Raw genomic sequence first — 18744 nt, 5'->3', positions numbered from 1 at the left:
TCCCCCTGCGCCGACGGCATGAGCAGCAGCAGAGAGTCTGCACCATCAGGCACGGCTGGTCTGAACTTTCAGAAACAAAACAGGAGCAACTCGTGAACCCCCCAGGACAGCAGCTTCTCAAATTGTTTAAAAGTGAACTGAACTTACAAATAAAACTAGACGGAAGACCAGGGGTTAGAGGCAAAGACAAGAACTTTCCATCATTCGTTCTCACTAGCCACTGCACATTAGCAAAAGAAAACCCAAGAAAAAGCCTTTCCTGAGGCAGAGCTAGCACAGCACAGCCCCTTCCCTGCGCGGGGCTCTGGGCATGAGCACAGGCTGCTTTCGCGACCAGGGAAACAGGTAGTATTTTAAAAATTCTATCTGCATTCTTGACAAAGTAAGAAAAACACTATTCTTGTGACATTTCTGCTGACCTGTGGCACGGAAGTGCTGCAGCCAAGTGCCTCCGAGACGGGTGAGCCCCATTTCTCCCGTCCTGCCGACACACGTGCTGCAGTGCGGAGATGGGCAAAGCAGCACCGGGAACCACCGGCCCCGCCAAGGCGGGGAGCTGCGCCACTGCAGATGCCTTTTGGGCTCGGAGGGCTCTGGCCCGGTAGCCACACGCCGTACGCTGGGTGCTGAAAAGCGGCTGGGGAAAGGCACCCAGTAGCCGCAGGCAGCCAACACGGCCCGCAGGGTAACGAACACTTACCGACACCCGCTCCACATCAGCATGGCTGCGGCTCAGCTTGCGTTAACTAATGCGTAATACCAACGCCTGGTTAGATGACATTACTTATCTATTTATTTGACAAATTAAGTTCAAACTTTTTTTTTATTAAGCACATTCCACAGTACAAAGCTTTAGATCATGAACGATATCTGTACAATTTAACAGTTTCAAGAAGCTGTTCATACACCAACTTTCCAAACAGATAATTGGCAAACATAATTACAAGTTAGAATTAGACTATCCCAGTGCTTTGAAACATTAATATAGCAGTAATGTACAGTTGCTCAGTTATGGTTAGCAAAACAAAGTCCAGAGTGCAGCCAGGATCACTACCATTAATCCCAGGAGTCAAGTTCCTTGGGTGCCAATCACAAAAGTCCACTGCTATGTTACACAAAGCACAAAGAAGTTTAGACTGCATGTTCAAATACCATTATCTCCCAAGGAAAAACAGGAGTTTAAATCTTACACATGCATTTAAAAAAAGGACTCTTCTTCAGAAACAAATACCTTTTTCTTCAGGGCTGCGACAGATTTTTTTCCTTTTTAAACATTTTAATATTAAAGCTATTAGATGAGAAGGGTAAAGTAAGACACTTTCACGAACTACTGTCAAGCTTACCAAAAAGTGATCTTATGGACGCTTAGGAGCATGTATTTCATCTTCTGTACTTCATCGTGTTCGGTCATCTCGATGAAATAAATATCGTTGTAGTTAATACGTAAACAGGAGTTAACTTAAACACTGACCCCAACACCTCTCCCGGTGTGAAGGGTGAAGAGGACAAAACCTTAAGTCGCACTTGTGTAACGGCTCGGTAACACCTTGACACACGCTCTCTCGGAATTCGCTTGACAGAAACGATGCATCTGACCAGGGCTGTCCCGCCGGCAGCGATCCCGCGGCAGTCCGACATCCCCTAACCTTGCTGACTGTAAAAGGGAAAGATGCAAACCCAAGAAACTGCTGCCAGAGGACAAAAAATATACAATGTACAAACGACTGAAGGAATGACAACACATTTCTGTGGCGGCACACGCATCTTCCCCAGGAAAACAGGTGGATTTCACGCTGAGCTTGACTGAAGCACAAAAGAAAAGCCACCAACAGGCGTAGTCACACACCGCTAACGCAGATAAAATATTCATGTTTGCATTTATCTATGTCTTACTCCGACATAAGAAAAATGCAGTAGCATTTATATGACCACATAAATTAAGAGGGGAGTCTATGACAATGTAAGAAGACAAGCATGCTAACGAAGAGGAACCGTGACCAGGACATCGCAACATGGTCACAGGTGATCGGTACAGGAAAGGAAACTAGCACGGTAATCAGCGTCGTAACCAGAGCATTGACTTGAAGGGACCTCCACTCCACCATAAGGAAGTGTTACAAATCAAACATAAATAAATTTAACTTTGGCCCATGGCATCTTCTCCACTGAGCAGCCAAACTAATGCTAAAAGAAGGACATCAGCAGGCGTCTGTGAGGACCTACTGGTGTTCAAAGAAAGACACCTGTAAATACTGCGGCACAAAAATATAAGATACAGAACATAAATTAAACATTTTTTTTAATTTTTAAAAAGTTTAGAAATTACATTTTAAAATATGTAGTTCCCATTAAAAAAAAAAATCCTAATGAATACTGAAAACCTCCTTTTGCAGAGAAAATGTCTAGGTAACTCATATTAACCCCTACAGTGCCAGTAGTTAGAACATCCTGCTGCCAAGTGCTACCACATTTTGTATTAGTGTGTAGTGTCAGGAAATCCTGACTCCTAGCACCCGGAGGTTACACTGTTATGTACATTATATCTACATGCTTATACAGTATTTGAAATGAGGCAAGCACACATGGAAAGGTTTTACTATACCAAACATTAGGAAGCGTGGGACGGCTGTAGTACAGAGCACAGTTAAAAGGAAAAGACAGTGCTAGACAACTAGTTTAGATAACCTAGCCTGAATTACAGGTAATCTTTAATTTAAAAGAAATTATTGGTGCAGAAACAAGTAAACTGTAATCCAAAAATATTACTGAGCAATTCAGAAATATTTCTAAGAGTCCAACGTACACTCCTATCAAACAAAACAGGCTCTGAATCTGTCATGAAGTCTAAAGGACAATGGTGACTTTGAAAGCAAAGCTCTGTACATTCTGGGTATGTGTTTGGCACCCAAATTTCATTGGAGAAGGTTTTTTCTTTAAAGTCAGACAAAAGTGCAAAGCAATATAAATTAGGCCAAGTCCTTTCTTGACTTCTGATTTATTTCTGAAAAACAAGCCATCAGAGTTCAGTTTCTACGGACAATTTACATGTGAAGCTTTGGATTTCTCATTGCAGGGAAGGATGGGCTTCTGAAATTCATCTACTCGAAGTCAGTGAATTTGTAGCAAATTCAAAGACGACCACTGAGAGCAGGAAAGATTAAGAAATTTAGATATAGAATTGTGCTGCTTTGCATCTACACAGCATCTAGAACCCATTCTGACTTTAGCTGTCAATCAACATCTTCAGGCATGTAGTAGCCAAAAATCCAGTAGTTCAAGACTGTGAAACCCTGAAAAAGACAAAAGACAAGCTGAACTGTCGGAAGATACAAATCAAAAAGCAACATCTGGAGGAGGTTAGGCTCACACCACCTTGTGCACTCCAGGCTGACACTAAAAGGACAACACACCCGCGAGGAGCGCACTGCTTACGCAACACGTTCACGGGGGTGCTCGCCCTCACTTACTTCCCTCAGTGCTAGCAGCCCTTCCTTTGAGGAGATGCACCTCCACAGGACACTGTCTTCGCTGTAGAGTATGCTCGGAGTTCAGATTCTCAGCGGTGCTAGTCCTTGGGGGTGGCTGTTTTCTCACACGCAGTAAGAATCAACAGCCCTCCTGGGGACCAGCGGGTGAACCACCAGCGTCTCGCTACACACTGAACGCTCTTTCCTGCAACAGTGACCTGCCTACAACTGCGAGAAAATTCTCCTTTCTTCTCCACCCTTCAGAGGAGCAAGTTTTGCACAAGATGCGAGTTCAGGTGCTTTAATACAGGGGCTTTAACAAGGCAGACAAAGAACTCAAGCGGTTTTGTCTTCTGGTTACTTTTTCCAGCCACGTGACTCCATAATTAGCCTGGAGACAGCGCAAGCTCTTAGTGTAATTGAATTTGAACTTTGATTTTACCTGCCACTTCCCCAAGCCATTATTGCGGACTACGGAGAGCCACCCTCTTCTGATACGAAATTCCCATGAAAGGTTAAAACACCTTCAGGTACTTCCCCTTGACTTCCCTTCCCCCAGCCCAAGGCCTAGTGCTTAATATAAGAATATTAGACCATCATATGGTAACAATTTTTATCATGTTACAATAAACAACAGGAATTCAACAGAAAGCAATAAAACTCTCGCAGCCAACTGCCAGGACTGTCAAAAATGATCCGCTTTGAAGAGGCATAACATTGCAAGCCTTGTAAAAAAAAGAGTGTACAGGGCTGCTTCAAAATTCAGAAAACTATAACATTTGAAAGCATATAAAACTGTTTCATTAAATGTCATAATGAAATATTAGCTGTCTGACCATAATTTCATGTAGATGTATGGTTTTTGGACCCTGAAGTCAGACAAACCTGTCAAAAAGTGACATCGCAGCATCTCCCCTACGTAGGAAACAATTAAGGGACTGTCATTACCAACCCCGACAGCTCCCAGGATGTGGAGATCTGCATGGTTTCCGTTGTGCGTCACGGGACAAGTCAGTCATAAGCTGTGCAAAACTGTCCAAGTGTGCAGAATTTGAACGCAAGAACACTGCCAAAGGCATTTCATATTTCACTGACAAATCTCAGTGACAGCGGGTCTTGTGGGCCACATGTGGCAAGCAAAAAAAAAGTGACACTGCTGCTCAAGCGAACCGATACAAATTTCATTCAACTCCTAATTTCTTTTGCGCTTAAGACACACTATGTATAGCTTTTCCATGAATCAAAACTAATAAAAGAAGCCTGCCAAACATATTTCTGTATTTAAAAAAACCCACCAAATCAAAAAAAGAATGTCAATCTCAAATTATAAGTTAACAGAAGAAAGCACTGGTACATGGACTGGAAGGTAGATGGAGACTGTTCCTAAAACTACTGTTGTTTTCACACAGATCCTATTCTATCTGTTTGAGAAGGCAAGGAAAGAAAAAGGAAAGAATTACTCGGAAAGGAGGAAAAAAATGCTTTCCATAGAGATGGAAAACCATTCAACTTCAATAAGCCTTGGAGTTCCCACAGCTAAAGTTCATTTAGGCATGGACCCAGGTGGCACAGAAGCCAACGGCAGTGTTCTCCGTCTTAAAAGGAGCAGGAAATCCCTAGGGACGTTACCGTCAGTGACAGCATCAAGTCCCCAAAACGAGCATGCAAGCACATCATCCTGGATCAAAGTAATTTTGAAGTGGGAAGCACAGGTAAGCAGTGCTGTAGGACCTGGCTCTTTGGGGAATTTCAGGATTTACCTCCCAGCAAGTTGTGTCTTTCAGTCACTTCCCCACCCTGCACAAACACCAAGTCCCACCTCCTCAGATTTCCGTTGTCCCGCTGCAGGCAGGACAAGGAAGTCCATCAGTTTTACTACCGCCCCTTGCAGCATTCTTAAAATGCAGGTTTAAGGGAAAGTCCCATTAACTGCTCATTCTGCATGCTACCTCATCAGCATAGCGTAAGGCTTCTTTCCTTAACCGTGGGCCTGATTATATTAAATAAATACAGGTTCAGGAGGACGGACAGGCCACTCAGCCTAGCGATGACCAGCTTTCTGCTGTGACCCTCTGCGAAACAGAACAAGCCAAGTGTCATATCCCGAGAGGACGCTATCCTGGCTTTTTTTTTTTTTTTTTTTTTAAATGAGTAGTTCAGTTAGTAGGAAAGGCAGCCAACACCTTCCTGAGGAACGCTTACAGGTGCGAGAAAACTAATTTTTAAGAACCAGCATCTCAAAGAAGCAAAGTGTGTCTTCACAAGGAAAGGTTATTTCCCAGCCAGGAACGAGCCTACAGAAGGGGTAGAAAAACCTGAGGAACTCATTGCCACAGCAGGGATAAACACAGAGAGAGAGATAATGGAAATCCATGCTCACGTGAAGACACAGAAAACTTTTCCCACAATGTTTAAGCAAACTATTAATTTTCTACTTCAAATAAAATAAATCCTTCCTGTTGGGGCAATGTTGTTTTTTAACGCCTCTTTTTAACGCTGCGGTGTCTCCACTTCCTTGGACGCATCCAGTCTCAGCACCAGCAGAGAGGGGGCACTGGAGAAAGGGGCGACTGCCCTGGTAAGGCCGTTTCCCGGCATTCACAGCTATTTATAGTTTGAAGTGCAATTGTTGGCAGTAATATAGATGACACAAGGAAAAGAATCCCCCGTCCTAACAAACAGATCTACAGCAGAGCTTTTACCCATAGCGCTTCAAGAATTAAATGAAGCTGACTTGCAGAAAAAGGGAAACAAAATAGGCAAAGTTCACATGCACCGCTTCCGACAGCTCTGAGTTGTCACGTTGCCTAACACAACGTAATCTTTAGCTCTGAAAGCTTTCCCAACTCTTGTGATTATCACAAAACTGCTCATTTCAGATAAGCATTTGCCCAAAGATCACATGCGCGTTCAGTTTACTAGGGATGCAATACAATGCTCGTCACAAAGCTTCACATAGTGAGCAGATGCACCAAGGGCTCTAAAAGGCTTCGATTTCACACGATATCTGGACTACCTGTGCAACACACCAAGTCTCCTCAATTTCCAAGAAAGTTGTGAATAGCTAGTCACTTTCCATAAAATACCTGAAGTACCCAATTACAAACAGGAGGAGTTACAGAAGGGGGTAAGATAACACGACAAGTTTTATAAGCTGAAGCATGACCATACCAAGGTTAGATGGTAAAAGAAGTGGCATAAATAGGTTTTACTTTAAGAAAAACATCCCCTTGCTGTTTTGACTGAGCCAACCTGCAGGCAGAATGATAATTTCAGACATTTGTAATACATTCGGTAAGAGGGAGACTTACCTTCTGAGGGTAGTAAAGTGCAGACTGTTATCTGGAGATGTAAGTGTATGTTCTAGATGGAGAGCGGGTCTCGTTCTGGGCACTGGGTGGCACGTTTAAGAAATCCCAAATCAGAATTGTATCGTCATGGGAACTACTAATGATCTGAAATTCGTCAAACTGAAGTCTAAAGACACGTCCTGAATGTTCCTGTGAGCAACACAGAATTGGTTAGCAAGGTAAGAAGAGAGCAACATTTCATCACCTCTGCACTCACACGTGTATCTGGGCACAGGCTGATGTGTTCCAGCTCTGCAGTGCTGGTTAAGAAACCCTCAGTTACAATCACACTCGAGCTCAAGAAAAGCTGGTTTTGTAGATAGGCTTTTTCAGCAAAACACACTGCTTCCAAACCCAGTGCTTGTGAACCCTGCGCCTCCCCCAGAGCGGCCAGCCGTGGAGGCTGGGATTATTCCAGCCAAAAGCAGCCTATCAATCGAGAAGCAGCAATGTAGAAGATGGGCTGGCACAGGCAATCTGCCAGGGCTCCGTCTCTTTTTTTTTTTTTTTTTTTTTTCAAAAATTACATTTGCATTCAAGGCTGCCGCTACCTCCACCTCGGTACAGCCCCGGCGCACATCCCACATCCCAGCCCCGGCCTGGGACTCGCTGCCGCACGGACCGGCACGGCTCCGGCTGGCTCACCAGGCAAGGCAACTGTTCAAACGCTGCCGTAGGAAAGGGAGGCGGAGTGCACACCCTGGCAACTCCAAGAAATCTCAAAATGGCACTTAGAGGCCCAGAAAGGGTTCTTCCTGCTTGCCCTGCTTATCCATTTTTACTACGTTTAAACTGAGTAGGCTGCCTTCGTTAGAGAACTAACCAAAACTTCAGGCTGATCTCCCAGCCGTGGCCGGAGCTGCAGTATGCCCACGGCAGGGAAAGAGCCCGCTTCTACTGGGAAACTGAATACACCGAATTCACATGGAAAAGGACAGTTAAATCTCATCTCATTGCAAAGACTACCGAACAGAAAGGAAAATAAGAAGCATTTCTAGCCACGTAAGCACTTCTTTAGGTGTTGGAAAGGCCAAGCACATGCTGAATACACCAGTTTCCATCACAACAGTCCATAACTTTAGGTTGCTACTACTTTGCCAAACTGACTCCTGAAGCAGAATTTCACACACGTTTCAGTGAAAAGAACAATGAACTCACTTCCCCAATCTATTTTTAATAAGCCCTACTGTCATAAACCAAAATCCTTATTACAAAAAAAGCCCCCAACTTAAGCAACAGCCTTAAATCTGAGAGTTCTCTGAAGCGATTAGAGTTCTTGTGGTAATCAGTCTCAACCTCCCTTCCCTCTTCACATCTCTTCCTTCCAAACTGAAGGGTTAGGAGAAGAGTTTGGGAAAGGCTCACAAGATTCCTCCCCTCTTTTTAATAAGGGGAAATTTAAAGCCAGCCCTACATTAGGGGAACACACCAATAACTGAAATAATTTGATACAGTGTCATTCTGATACTTTTTTTTTTTTTTTTAGAGTATCCAAGAATCTCAAACTAGAAAAACCTCAGTCTTTCTTTTAAGCTCAGATCCAAATAATTCAGGATATACCAACATATAAATTCTTCTTTATTCTTATAATAAGCAGCAGCCTAGGCTTTATAAAACATCCCGAGTTTCTCACCTATCCCACTCTAATAATGCCTCTCACCTGCAAATAAAAATTTCAGATAACCCCAAATGAATTAATTTTACATACCACTAACGTACGCAAGCATAATGTACTTGCTGGGGCACGAGGGTCAAGAGCAGCTTGCAAGTCCCAAACTTTAATTTTGCTACAAAGTAAAATAAGAAGCTCATTAGGAAAGCATTTTTTCAAGTATAGGCATAGGAAAAGCATCTAAAGCAATAGAAAGCACGCCAGATCTTCCCTACAGGTAGCTCATCAGGATCAAGCAAAATGTTAGAATTTATTTTCACTAAAATACTACCGCTAAATCTCGTGAAGACACAGATAGTTTTGTATTTCTTTTTTAGCAGCAAATACGGTGATGTCTTTGAGCTGGACCAAGTGGGCTGGTTCTATGAAAGACAAACTGACCACGCCATGTGCAAGCCAGCTGGAACTGCAGAACATCTCAAAAACTCACAGCACTACTGGCAAGGTGCAAAATTCCCGTGGGAATTGGGCTGGGACTGCCAACCCCCGTGTGACACTGAACCCTAACAAAAGGCCTGAGACAAACACAGCTCCAAAATTGTTTTCAGTCACTCTACTGCTCACCACAGGTATAAATCAGGCAGACAAAGAAACGGAGAATTTGGACATTGTAAGCTGTCATGGATCCACTACACACTGAAAAGACCAAGCAAGTCAGAAGCGCTAATGGTGGGGCCTCCTGCCCTCAACCCAACCGAAATGGGCACCAAAGACTTCTCAGAGCCCCACAAGATACATTTACACTCACAATAAACATTTTCAGGGTGCTGTCTTATAAAAATAGAAAGCCTGAACTACTAAGTACACAGGATGGGGCAAGGAGCAATTCCTGAGTGAAGAAACAAAGGGATGTCACTTCAGCCAAACAAAAGTTTACTTTCTATGGAAAGTCAAACTTGAGTGATAACACAGTTTAGGAGTGTGCTAAAGAGCACCAGAAAAGCAGTTTCTTGGCAACTTAAAACTGCAGCCTGCTGCGCTGAAATGCTCGAAGCAGAAGCTGCTCAGGTAAATATTGATCCATCAGAAGAGAACCCTCACACAAAGCTCAATGGCTTTCGCATGATGCTTTGTTAAGAAAGGCAAAAGGTTTTTTTTAAATTACTTCCAAAAACATACCCATCGTAGGCTCCACTAACAATCCTCTTATTGTCGAACCTGATGCATCGAACAAGTTCTTCATGGCCTTCTAATACTCTTAAACAGGCACCGCATTCAATGTCCCATAGTCTTAAGAGAACAGAGGAGAAAGTCTTTTGAGTACTTCAGGTTCAGCACTGCCCCTTAGCCTCACGCACGGCAATTTAAGCATGCTAGAGTGGTTTTCTGTGGGAGATACCACATAATTTGCTTCAAAAGGCCTGAGAACCACGAGATGTTCCTTGCATGCAATTCAGAGATAAATCTGGGTTGCAGCTGCAGTATAGCAAAATTAATTTTGATACTACATGCATGTAAAGGCTGGATATGTGTTATCTTGGGAAACTTCAGCAGGCTTTTTTCTATTCTGCATAAATCCATGATTAGAGGTTCAGAAAGCAGTTAAGAAAACCAGTGACCAATGTCTTCCCCATCTCTTCAAGCAGAAGACAAGGTGATAAACCACAGCAATAGAGAAGTTTTGTTTATCTCTGTCATAAACCTCAGTGCCCTACTTTTGCACAGCGATGTGATACACTCTCACACTGAGTTAAGTTCCATTCATACATCATCTGCTCCAATAGCAAGGTGTACCAAGCATGTTTTCACACGCAATAGTGCAGGACAGCATCAAAGGTTGGGGAAACCCTATTTTCCACACGAAATGTACAGTGTTACACACCAACAGCAGTTTGTGGGCACCCACCGGATGGTATTGTCTGAAGATCCACTGACAACTAGTCGATCCCTGTACTGGAGGCACGCAATGCCACGCTTGTGCCCGTTCAGAGTACGAACAAATTCACATGTACTTGTACTCCAGACCTGTGAAACACAAGATAAATGCTCTTTTGAGAATTACGCCCAAACAAGGTTTTTGTATTTCAGTAGAAGCCATTATGAATCCATAAACAGAAGAGGTCTGAGGCTGACCTTTGCTGGACAGTGGAACAGAAACTGGGAGGGTATTTTTGTGGGCAAAGAGCAGTTACCCGGCATTAACGGAAGGCGGGCGCTGTGGGGACCTTGCGGTGACAAGAACCACGGGCACTGCTGCCGCACTTCGAATCAATGAGAAAAGTTGGGGGCGGTTGTATATAAAATTTGCAGGTGGTAGAGATGGCCCTAAATGATTTCAGAATCTTGATTACGCTTGCATATCAGTAAGTAATCATTTTTAAAATCGGAAGTTATCACATACGCAAGAACACCACATTACCAAAGAAATCGGTAGCAATCCACTAGTACAAGGCGGCCAGAACTGTGGCCCATAAAAGTTTGGTTGCTGCTTCTTTCTTAATATTAAATGATTCAATCAACTTTGCCCATTTTTAATGAACTGTAATTGAAGTTGTAACGTGGAATATCCAGTGGCTCATTTTCCAACACGGAGTGCAGCGGGATCTCTGGCAGGTATTTGGACATTAAACTGCCAAGAGCTTTTTGGCACAGTCCAAGGTAGCTCTGGTTCTAGAGAGGGAAGGGTGGAAACACCTTTATTATATTAATAAGCTCTGGGTAACTCAAATCTTCTGGTATGTAATAATCTTCAAATAGAGGCTCTTAATTCTTCAAACATGGCAAAGCCTGGTGGAGCTGCTGGGAAGGCATGGCAAGGAAAGGCAACTGCTGATAAATTTCATGTCTGGAACAGGACTGCCAATTGAAATAGAAAATACCACTTGGAAAAAGGCACAAAATGTTGCCATATTTAACAAACCAACCCATACCTTGAGACTAGAGCTCAAACAGCGAATGGGCTTTACTTTTTTGCAATTGTACGACAGAAGCCACAAAAATGTTACAAGCCTAGTTATGCACATAAAGACATTAACAGCTAGCAAGAGGAAGCAGCCAGCTGAATGCTGAAGAAAGACACAGAACTGCTCAGAAGCTTTTCTGGCTCGGTAGGCATGCAGCCCTAGGGTAGCGCTCTGCCAACGTACTTTAATGGTCCTGTCACCTGACGCTGACACAATATACTTGTCATCGAAGTCTACCACGTTAACAGCAGCACGATGGCCAACTAAGACACGGCGCAGGGTGATGTCAGTAGGTGATGCCATATCCCAAACAGCAATTGATCTGTCCTTCGAGCATGTCACCATTAAGCCGTTGCTGAACCTTAAATGAAGCACTGCCTCATTGTGATGAATCAACGTGTTCAGAACTTCACCTGTATTTACATCCCAAACTCTGCAAAAGAAAAGAATTTTATTCCAAATGAAGGATGATGGCTACGCATGGTGTAAAGCGTAAACATGCACAAGTCTGTCACTATCTCTAATGACAACCCCTCTAGGTGCCTAACATCTCTTAGGGCTTGGGGAAGGCAGGCGTTGGGGTAGTATCCTAGTTCACGTCTCAGACTGACAAGCAAAAATTAACAGCAGCAACAATTAGACCAGGAAATGCCTACGCTGGGACCACTGCTAAAAGAAAGAGCCGCTTAACAACTCTACAACTCTTCCAGGATGACTGAAGCTTGTATGATGTACAAATTGATGGAACAGGCCAAAACAAATACTATCCGGTTTGGGGTTTGGGTTTTTTTCAGATTTACATCATTCATTCAGATTTCACACACACCAGTAGCAACTGGGATACAGCACCCTCCAGGGCTACCTACTAGCTTACATGAAGTGAAAAGTCACTACTTAATTTATAGTACCTGAAGGGTGTCAAGATGAGCTCTTAACTTTTGAAAAGTTTTATAGACACTGACGTTGGCATAGCAGTGCAAGATACCAGGAAGCGACAAGGCCCTTCCACTGATCTGTACCAGAGTGCCTTTACATTGGCATCTACTGACTACTGAATTCACACAAGAATTTAAACTCAGTATCATCAAAATTCCAGTCAGACAAATGCTCAATATATACCAAATAACCTTTCATAAGGGCCATAATTAAGAGATGTCAGAAGGCAGTACAAGAAACCCTAAATGAAGAAATTATTGCCTAGTTGGCCATCAGCCATTCTACAACTTCAGGATACGCCTTGAATCACTCGGATCATACTCCTTCAAAATTCTTAACACTAACAAAATGAGACAGATTTGGAAAAAAAATTTATTGAATGTGATGCTTTGCCAAGTATGAGTATCTTCATTTTGGAATAGCAGTATCACATTCACATTAGAGATGTTTTCTGATATTTAGAGATCATTGTAAATATTCCCAGCTCTGATACTCAAATTGTTTTTGTGCAAAAACTTACCTCACTGTAGAATCTGAAGATCCAGTTACAATGACTCTTTCATCATACTGCAGACAAAGAACCGAGCCAGTATGTCCTGTTAATACTTTCAAACATTCCAAGCTTGTTTTGTCCCAAATCTGTTAAAAGCAAGAAGAAAAAACAGTTTATCAAGATCAAAAACACGGATCCAAGAAGGAAGAAAACTAGAAAGAGCAGGAGGAATCAGTGGGCAGTTAGCCTGGCCGATCAGTTGGCCCGTCCTCCCTTCCAGCTTCAGGAAGTCTTAACAGAAGTTTTTGACAGAACAGCAAAATAATTAATGGTCATGAAAAGATAAAAGCCTGGTTTGCAAATTAAAAAATGGCACGGATAATTAGCATGAAAGCAACGTGCTAGCATGAAAGCACACTACCAGCAACGACACGGCTAGGGGCAGTGGCACACGCAGTCTTCATTCACGTTATGTGCACTCCGATTTCCCAAGCATTTCTTTGTGGTCAATAGCATTGATCTCTGGCTGGGAGTTGGGAATCCCCAAAGTTTCCAGGGCAAAGTGCAGGTGAGAACTTTGCCAGGCTACAGAAGACACTGACCCTGCACAGATAAATACTGTCCCATGATGAGACAAGAGAAATCAAGGAAACACAAGCAGCTAGCTTTCCGAGGCAGAATTACCCACTTATCTCTAGGAAAAGACTTAAAAAAAAAAAAAAGCGTTTACCTTAATGGAGTTGTCTCGTAGGCCACTGATAATCTTTTCATCATCATACTGTAAACAGTAGACACCTTTGCTGTTTTCAGAGCGGCACTGAATCCTTTGCAAATTATGCCGCCCACATCGCCAGTTAGATTCTATAGTCTAACAAGAGGGGAAACAAGCAGGGGTTAGGCATGAGGCTGCATGCTTGACAACTCCAACACACACAGAGCAATCTTTCCACTTCTACATATGTCGTCCTTAAATTTGAAGTATATAAGACTTAAACGTATCTTTTCTCCCCCCCCCCCCAATAAAAATACACAAAACACGATGAATCGGGACTTCTGTAATTTGTCATGGCAAAGGTTGTGTTTGCTGGTGAAAATTATGGCCAGCTAACCTCACTGAGAATTTCCCAAGGAGCCGTTAGAGGCACACATTTCATAACAATCCAGTTCCCCACCCCCACACCCCAATTTACACGATCATCTGACACAAGCAGCAAAGATTAAACCAGGAGCTCATATGGTGCCAACATTCAGCCTCACCCGACTAACGAACATTACAGAACTGCTGAGTCCAACAGGGAGGTTAAGGGGTTCCTGGACCTTCCCTTCCCCTACCCAGCCACTTCACCTGTTAACCGTCACACCTCTTAGAAAGGGATTTTGAGATACAAAAGCCTCCTCTAAGCACCCTGATCAAAATAAAACCAAACAGGGACTGTAAGGTTCCAAATAATCAAAACTTATTTCCCCTGCCCCCTGCCTCAAACTCTGTGGAAGTGTAATTCTCAATATTTTCATTCTGAGAGGTACATTTAAGAAAAGAGACCTAACACACCTTAAAAAGCTGCAAACGATTGTGTAGCAGAATCAGGATGATTACCATGCTTTAATCAGCTTAATTACTTTTAAGACAACCAACATCAGTCTCAAAGAAATACAGGATTTTGGACAAGAAGTTTGTAACAACAATCATAACAAAATCTATGCACAGAACCCCCGGCCAGCACCTGCAGTACCTACACAAGCTGGGACGCTCTCCATCCTCCAGGGCAGGCACCAGAACAGGCCGTTAATTTAGCGGTTTCCCTGGGATCCCCCCAAAATACCATGTGGAAACCTGGGGAGAGGCTGGCTGACTGCCAGCTCACTTGGAAAACCCTATTTATAACCAAAGCCTAACTTTCAAAGCAATAGCAGGCACCTCTGCAGCTCCTCCAAGACTGGAAAACAACCGAAACACTTATTAAAGGCAAAAGTGCAGTGTCACTATGACGTCCCAATTCTAGGAAAACACCTCCAAGGGAAAACTAACCCTACCGCTTTGTTTTCCATGCATTTGCTCCTTCATTTGTCTCCCATTAGGCAATTTGGAGAGAACTATACATAGTCATAATACAAACCTGATGTGCCACAGGAATTTGTCTAGATCATAAGTACTAAGAGATGCTTCTAGAGGAGCCTGCTGACAAGCTATTCATCCTCCCTCAATCTCTTCCAGTTTGGTGGGGAAGCTAATGAAATTAAGATAGCAAGTCATCCATCAGTCTGGGATCAACTTTCCCGGCCAGCTAGCGCACTGCTGGTTGTCAGACTGGGAACTGGGCTTAAAACGGTCCAATCTGACACCGTCCTGGTTCAGCCCTGGACTCCTGCCTTGAAGGTAGCAGACTGCTCGCTGTGGTACTTGCTCAGCACGGGATGGAGGTTTTCAGGAAGAAGGACAGGCAGTTCTCAAGCTTTATCCAAGATTTATCATCTGTGCTAGAAGGGCAGAACTGCAACTCGTTAACTCCTTCGTCACTGCAGAGATGACCCTCAGAAACAGGGGAGGACTGTAGACATTCATGAACCAATGTAACAGCTGATCGGAAGGCAAGGTGTTTAAAAATGCAATACTAACGCTGAAGACACAGGACAAACATCACAGATTTGAGTTAGCAAATTTAAATAGTTTTAGAAGCCATATATGTTCAGATATTCATTTCTAAGAAGTCTTACAGGAGAGTTTTCCTAAAGCAACGTTTTTGGAAAGGTCTGAAATCAGCAGTGGTACAGAACACATGCCAGATTAGCTGCTGACTGCTCAAACACCACTTGAGCACCTTCATGCTTTGGCTTCCCGCGACAGTGACTACCAATAGTTACAGAATACATTAAGACCATCACAGATCAGAAGTTTTGCTTGTAACAGTCTCCCAAACCAAACAGCAGTCAGTGAAGTATGGCCACCAGCCACTGGGGACACTAGCTGGGCTTAATTCTTGGAGGTTCACTATAGGAAGCTACTTAAGTTCCCCATAAGAAAACGCTGGCTTCAAATAAAAGAAACAAAATTATCATGTATATCTATGTGATGGCACTCTAAAGTGTAAAGTCATATGCAGGTGCACATTTTAATTCTGTGAATAGATGTCATTTCGTTTAGACATTATACGGCATGGCTACTGTGGGAAAATACTTCATGTTTTTCGAGAACTTGTAAAATCCCCTTACACTGCGTAAATTTTGAATACGCTGGGAAGGTAGCCACAATACACAGAGAATATACAGCAGCATTTCAATTGGCAATAGAGTGAAAACAGATGTGGACATATAGAGAAATAACATTATTTTAGATGACTAAATACGGCTGAGTGGGTGGGCAACCTGGAGGACCCTCTGAAAAGGAACATGTTTAATACAATACTGGAAACCACATTAAAGCTTCTTGCTATAGGAAACTTCTGGTAGTTACTGAATAGGGCAGTTAGTAAAAGTCTTCAACTGCAACCACCTTCCAGGAGATATCTCCATAGACTGTGTACACGTTGGGTAGGTATGCATGCACGTAACGTAGAAGGGGCAAGGAAGAAATCGCTGTGTTACAGACTGTTACAGGCATCAAGGGGTAATGATGAAGTGACCCACAGGTGATTCGCATGTTTATGACGCCAAACCTAATACCAATACACGCAAAAACCCACTCCTGTATTTTCTACAGATCCCCTCCAAGTCTCTGATAACGGCCTCTAAACATGGGTTTCACAATGAAAAGCAGGATGTTGCAGAACACTCTTGCGTTAGTTCACACACAAAGAGAAAAAGTTTCTCACACTTTCCTGAAAGCTCACTAGAGCAACAGCAGCAAGTAGCTGACAAATGCTGTATAACCAACAAAATCTGGACATACAAGGAATAAAGACCAAGTATGAAGCCAAAGCATCTGCCACAGTAGGAGAGCCATTTGGCAGCTGAAGAAATGCATAAATGGATAAAAAAAGGCATTTAGAGAGAAAAGTACACAGAAAATAGTCCAAGATACAGAGGTATAGCCAAGCCTTGATCATGCCAGAATACATTTGCTGGTACAAAGATGCACAGTTAAAAAAGATGCATTTCATCTGGATTAACAGTTGGAACATTAACTATACATTGGAAGCATTAAGGATAATCTACTAGGAACAGGGTTTTTTCCCCCATTCGATAATGTACACTGTGTTCAGCAATTTGGCTAAAAATTGCATTTTTATCCTTGTGAATGTTATTACAGAGTAAATGGGTTTATCTTAATCCCATAAACCAAGGAGTTTGTTCCCTCTGAATACACAGTTCTTCAGGATAAATGAGGCAGAAAAAAAGGAAAAGGAACATACACATTTGTTACGTACGTAGGGATTTCTGCTGAAGCATTAGGCATTTACACCAGGGGCAGTTAAAATCCAAGCCCTTGTTCTTCACATGCTTTCTTCAAAGAAAAAAAGAAAATCCCTCCTGACTGTGGCAGAGGAAAGGCAGAAGCAAAGGAACTTATGTCACCAGGGTAGTGAAGGCTTAATATTTCATTCATTATGAAGTTAAGAGAGTTTGATAAGCAAAGACAAAATGACAGCTTGGTCATGGCACCAGGCTCCCTGCATTTCTGAGGTATTTCACCTCTCAGACTCTCTGAAGATGCTGCAACTGTGGGGTTTTTTTTAGGGGGGTAAAAACAGCATTAAGCTCTTGAAGAAGGATTCCCTAGATCCTGGCTTGAGACTAGAATTCACTGCTGGGTCTCCTCGCTGCTGTTAGTGAGGGCCAAAGAGCTTTTGTAGTCTCTATACCAGCCTAAAGAAGAAAGGCTACATGATACTTATTACCTAGAAGGCTTGAACTGGTCCTCAAAAGGAATCTGCAGAGCGCTAGCTGTCCTGTCGTTACCACAACAGCATGAACCGCAAGATTTCTGACACACAGGGATGACTGGCTCACAGCAACAGATGACAAAACGTGCCAGCAGCAAAGCCTCCTTCTAAAGCAGCCCTGAGGACTAAAAACCCTGCAAGCAAAGAGCATCACCATCTTTCCTGCAAGTCTCATCACTTCTACAAACCACTGTTGTTAAGGAACTAAGCACTGGTGGTAGGCATGTAGCAGCAAAGACAGCTAAAAGCTCACAGACCACAGGGACAAGAGAGGCACTGGGCAAGTATTGTACATGAACAGCAATAGGAGCGCCAAAGCAGTATGGCAGAAAAAGCACTTGCACTGTATCCAACATCCCCTTCGTAAAACAACTCCTCAGACCAGCTGCATAATTAAAGTGATGAACAAGAAAATTACGTGGTCAGTAAGACATCTCAGTGGAGTAGCTGATGAGTTTTGGCTGCAGACATGGTATACCTAATTATACATTCACTAAGACTTGAGCATATTGTCAAATGATTCAACAATGTTCAAACCTGAACCAGTAAATATGTCTTGGAAGTGAGCAGCAGGGTATACAATGTCCGTACCAACATCCTGAACGTAAATTGGCACTGCTATTAGAAGAGAGAACACCAAGTGCTGCAAACCATCCACCACCACATCTTGCCAATTATTATCCCACTTTTATCATTAAGCATATTGCCTTTCCCTATTAATTTTCTTACCTTGTTCCATGAAAAAACCATACCAACATGACTCATGCTACACCAGAGGACTCAGCAGAGTGACTAGATTTGGATTTTACTCCCAAAATGCTTTGAAATGTAGAAGGCAGCAGCTATACAACTGGGAGCTACATGACACCATCTCCCTCCTATGACAGCTCTTTACTGTTTAAGTTAAAATTTATACACTACTGCTCATCAAAAGAATCTGCTTTCCGCTACCAAGATTTCTTCATATTTTAGATTATTCACAATTAAAGCTAAGTGAAAGCCCAGAGGAAACAAAAAGTTACATGGAAGAAGTTGTTGCCATA

At 42.9% G+C, this 18744-nt stretch overlaps 1 protein-coding gene across 4 annotated transcripts in view; it reads right to left on the bottom strand.

The window, feature by feature from the left end:
- Nucleotides 1-795: 795 nt before the first annotated feature.
- FBXW11 (F-box and WD repeat domain containing 11) overlaps nt 796-18744 on the bottom strand; it is a 74628-nt gene continuing 56679 nt past the window's right edge. For all 4 annotated transcript variants that reach the window (XM_056348562.1, XM_056348564.1, XM_056348563.1 and 1 more), the window contains 8 exons: nt 13552-13689; nt 12849-12967; nt 11576-11825; nt 10336-10454; nt 9609-9719; nt 8526-8604; nt 6779-6967; nt 796-3290 (listed from right to left, as the gene is read on the bottom strand). In XM_056348562.1, coding sequence (XP_056204537.1) covers nt 6806-6967; nt 8526-8604; nt 9609-9719; nt 10336-10454; nt 11576-11825; nt 12849-12967; nt 13552-13689 — 978 coding nt within the window. In that variant the 3' untranslated portion in view covers nt 796-3290; nt 6779-6805. The remainder of the gene's footprint in view (nt 3291-6778; nt 6968-8525; nt 8605-9608; nt 9720-10335; nt 10455-11575; nt 11826-12848; nt 12968-13551; nt 13690-18744) is intronic.

The sequence above is a fragment of the Falco biarmicus genome, chromosome 8 (genome assembly GCF_023638135.1).
Source record: "Falco biarmicus isolate bFalBia1 chromosome 8, bFalBia1.pri, whole genome shotgun sequence".
NCBI lineage: Eukaryota > Metazoa > Chordata > Aves > Falconiformes > Falconidae > Falco > Falco biarmicus.
Note: the sequence above shows the minus strand (reverse complement) of the source record. Positions and strands in the feature narration are given on the sequence as shown.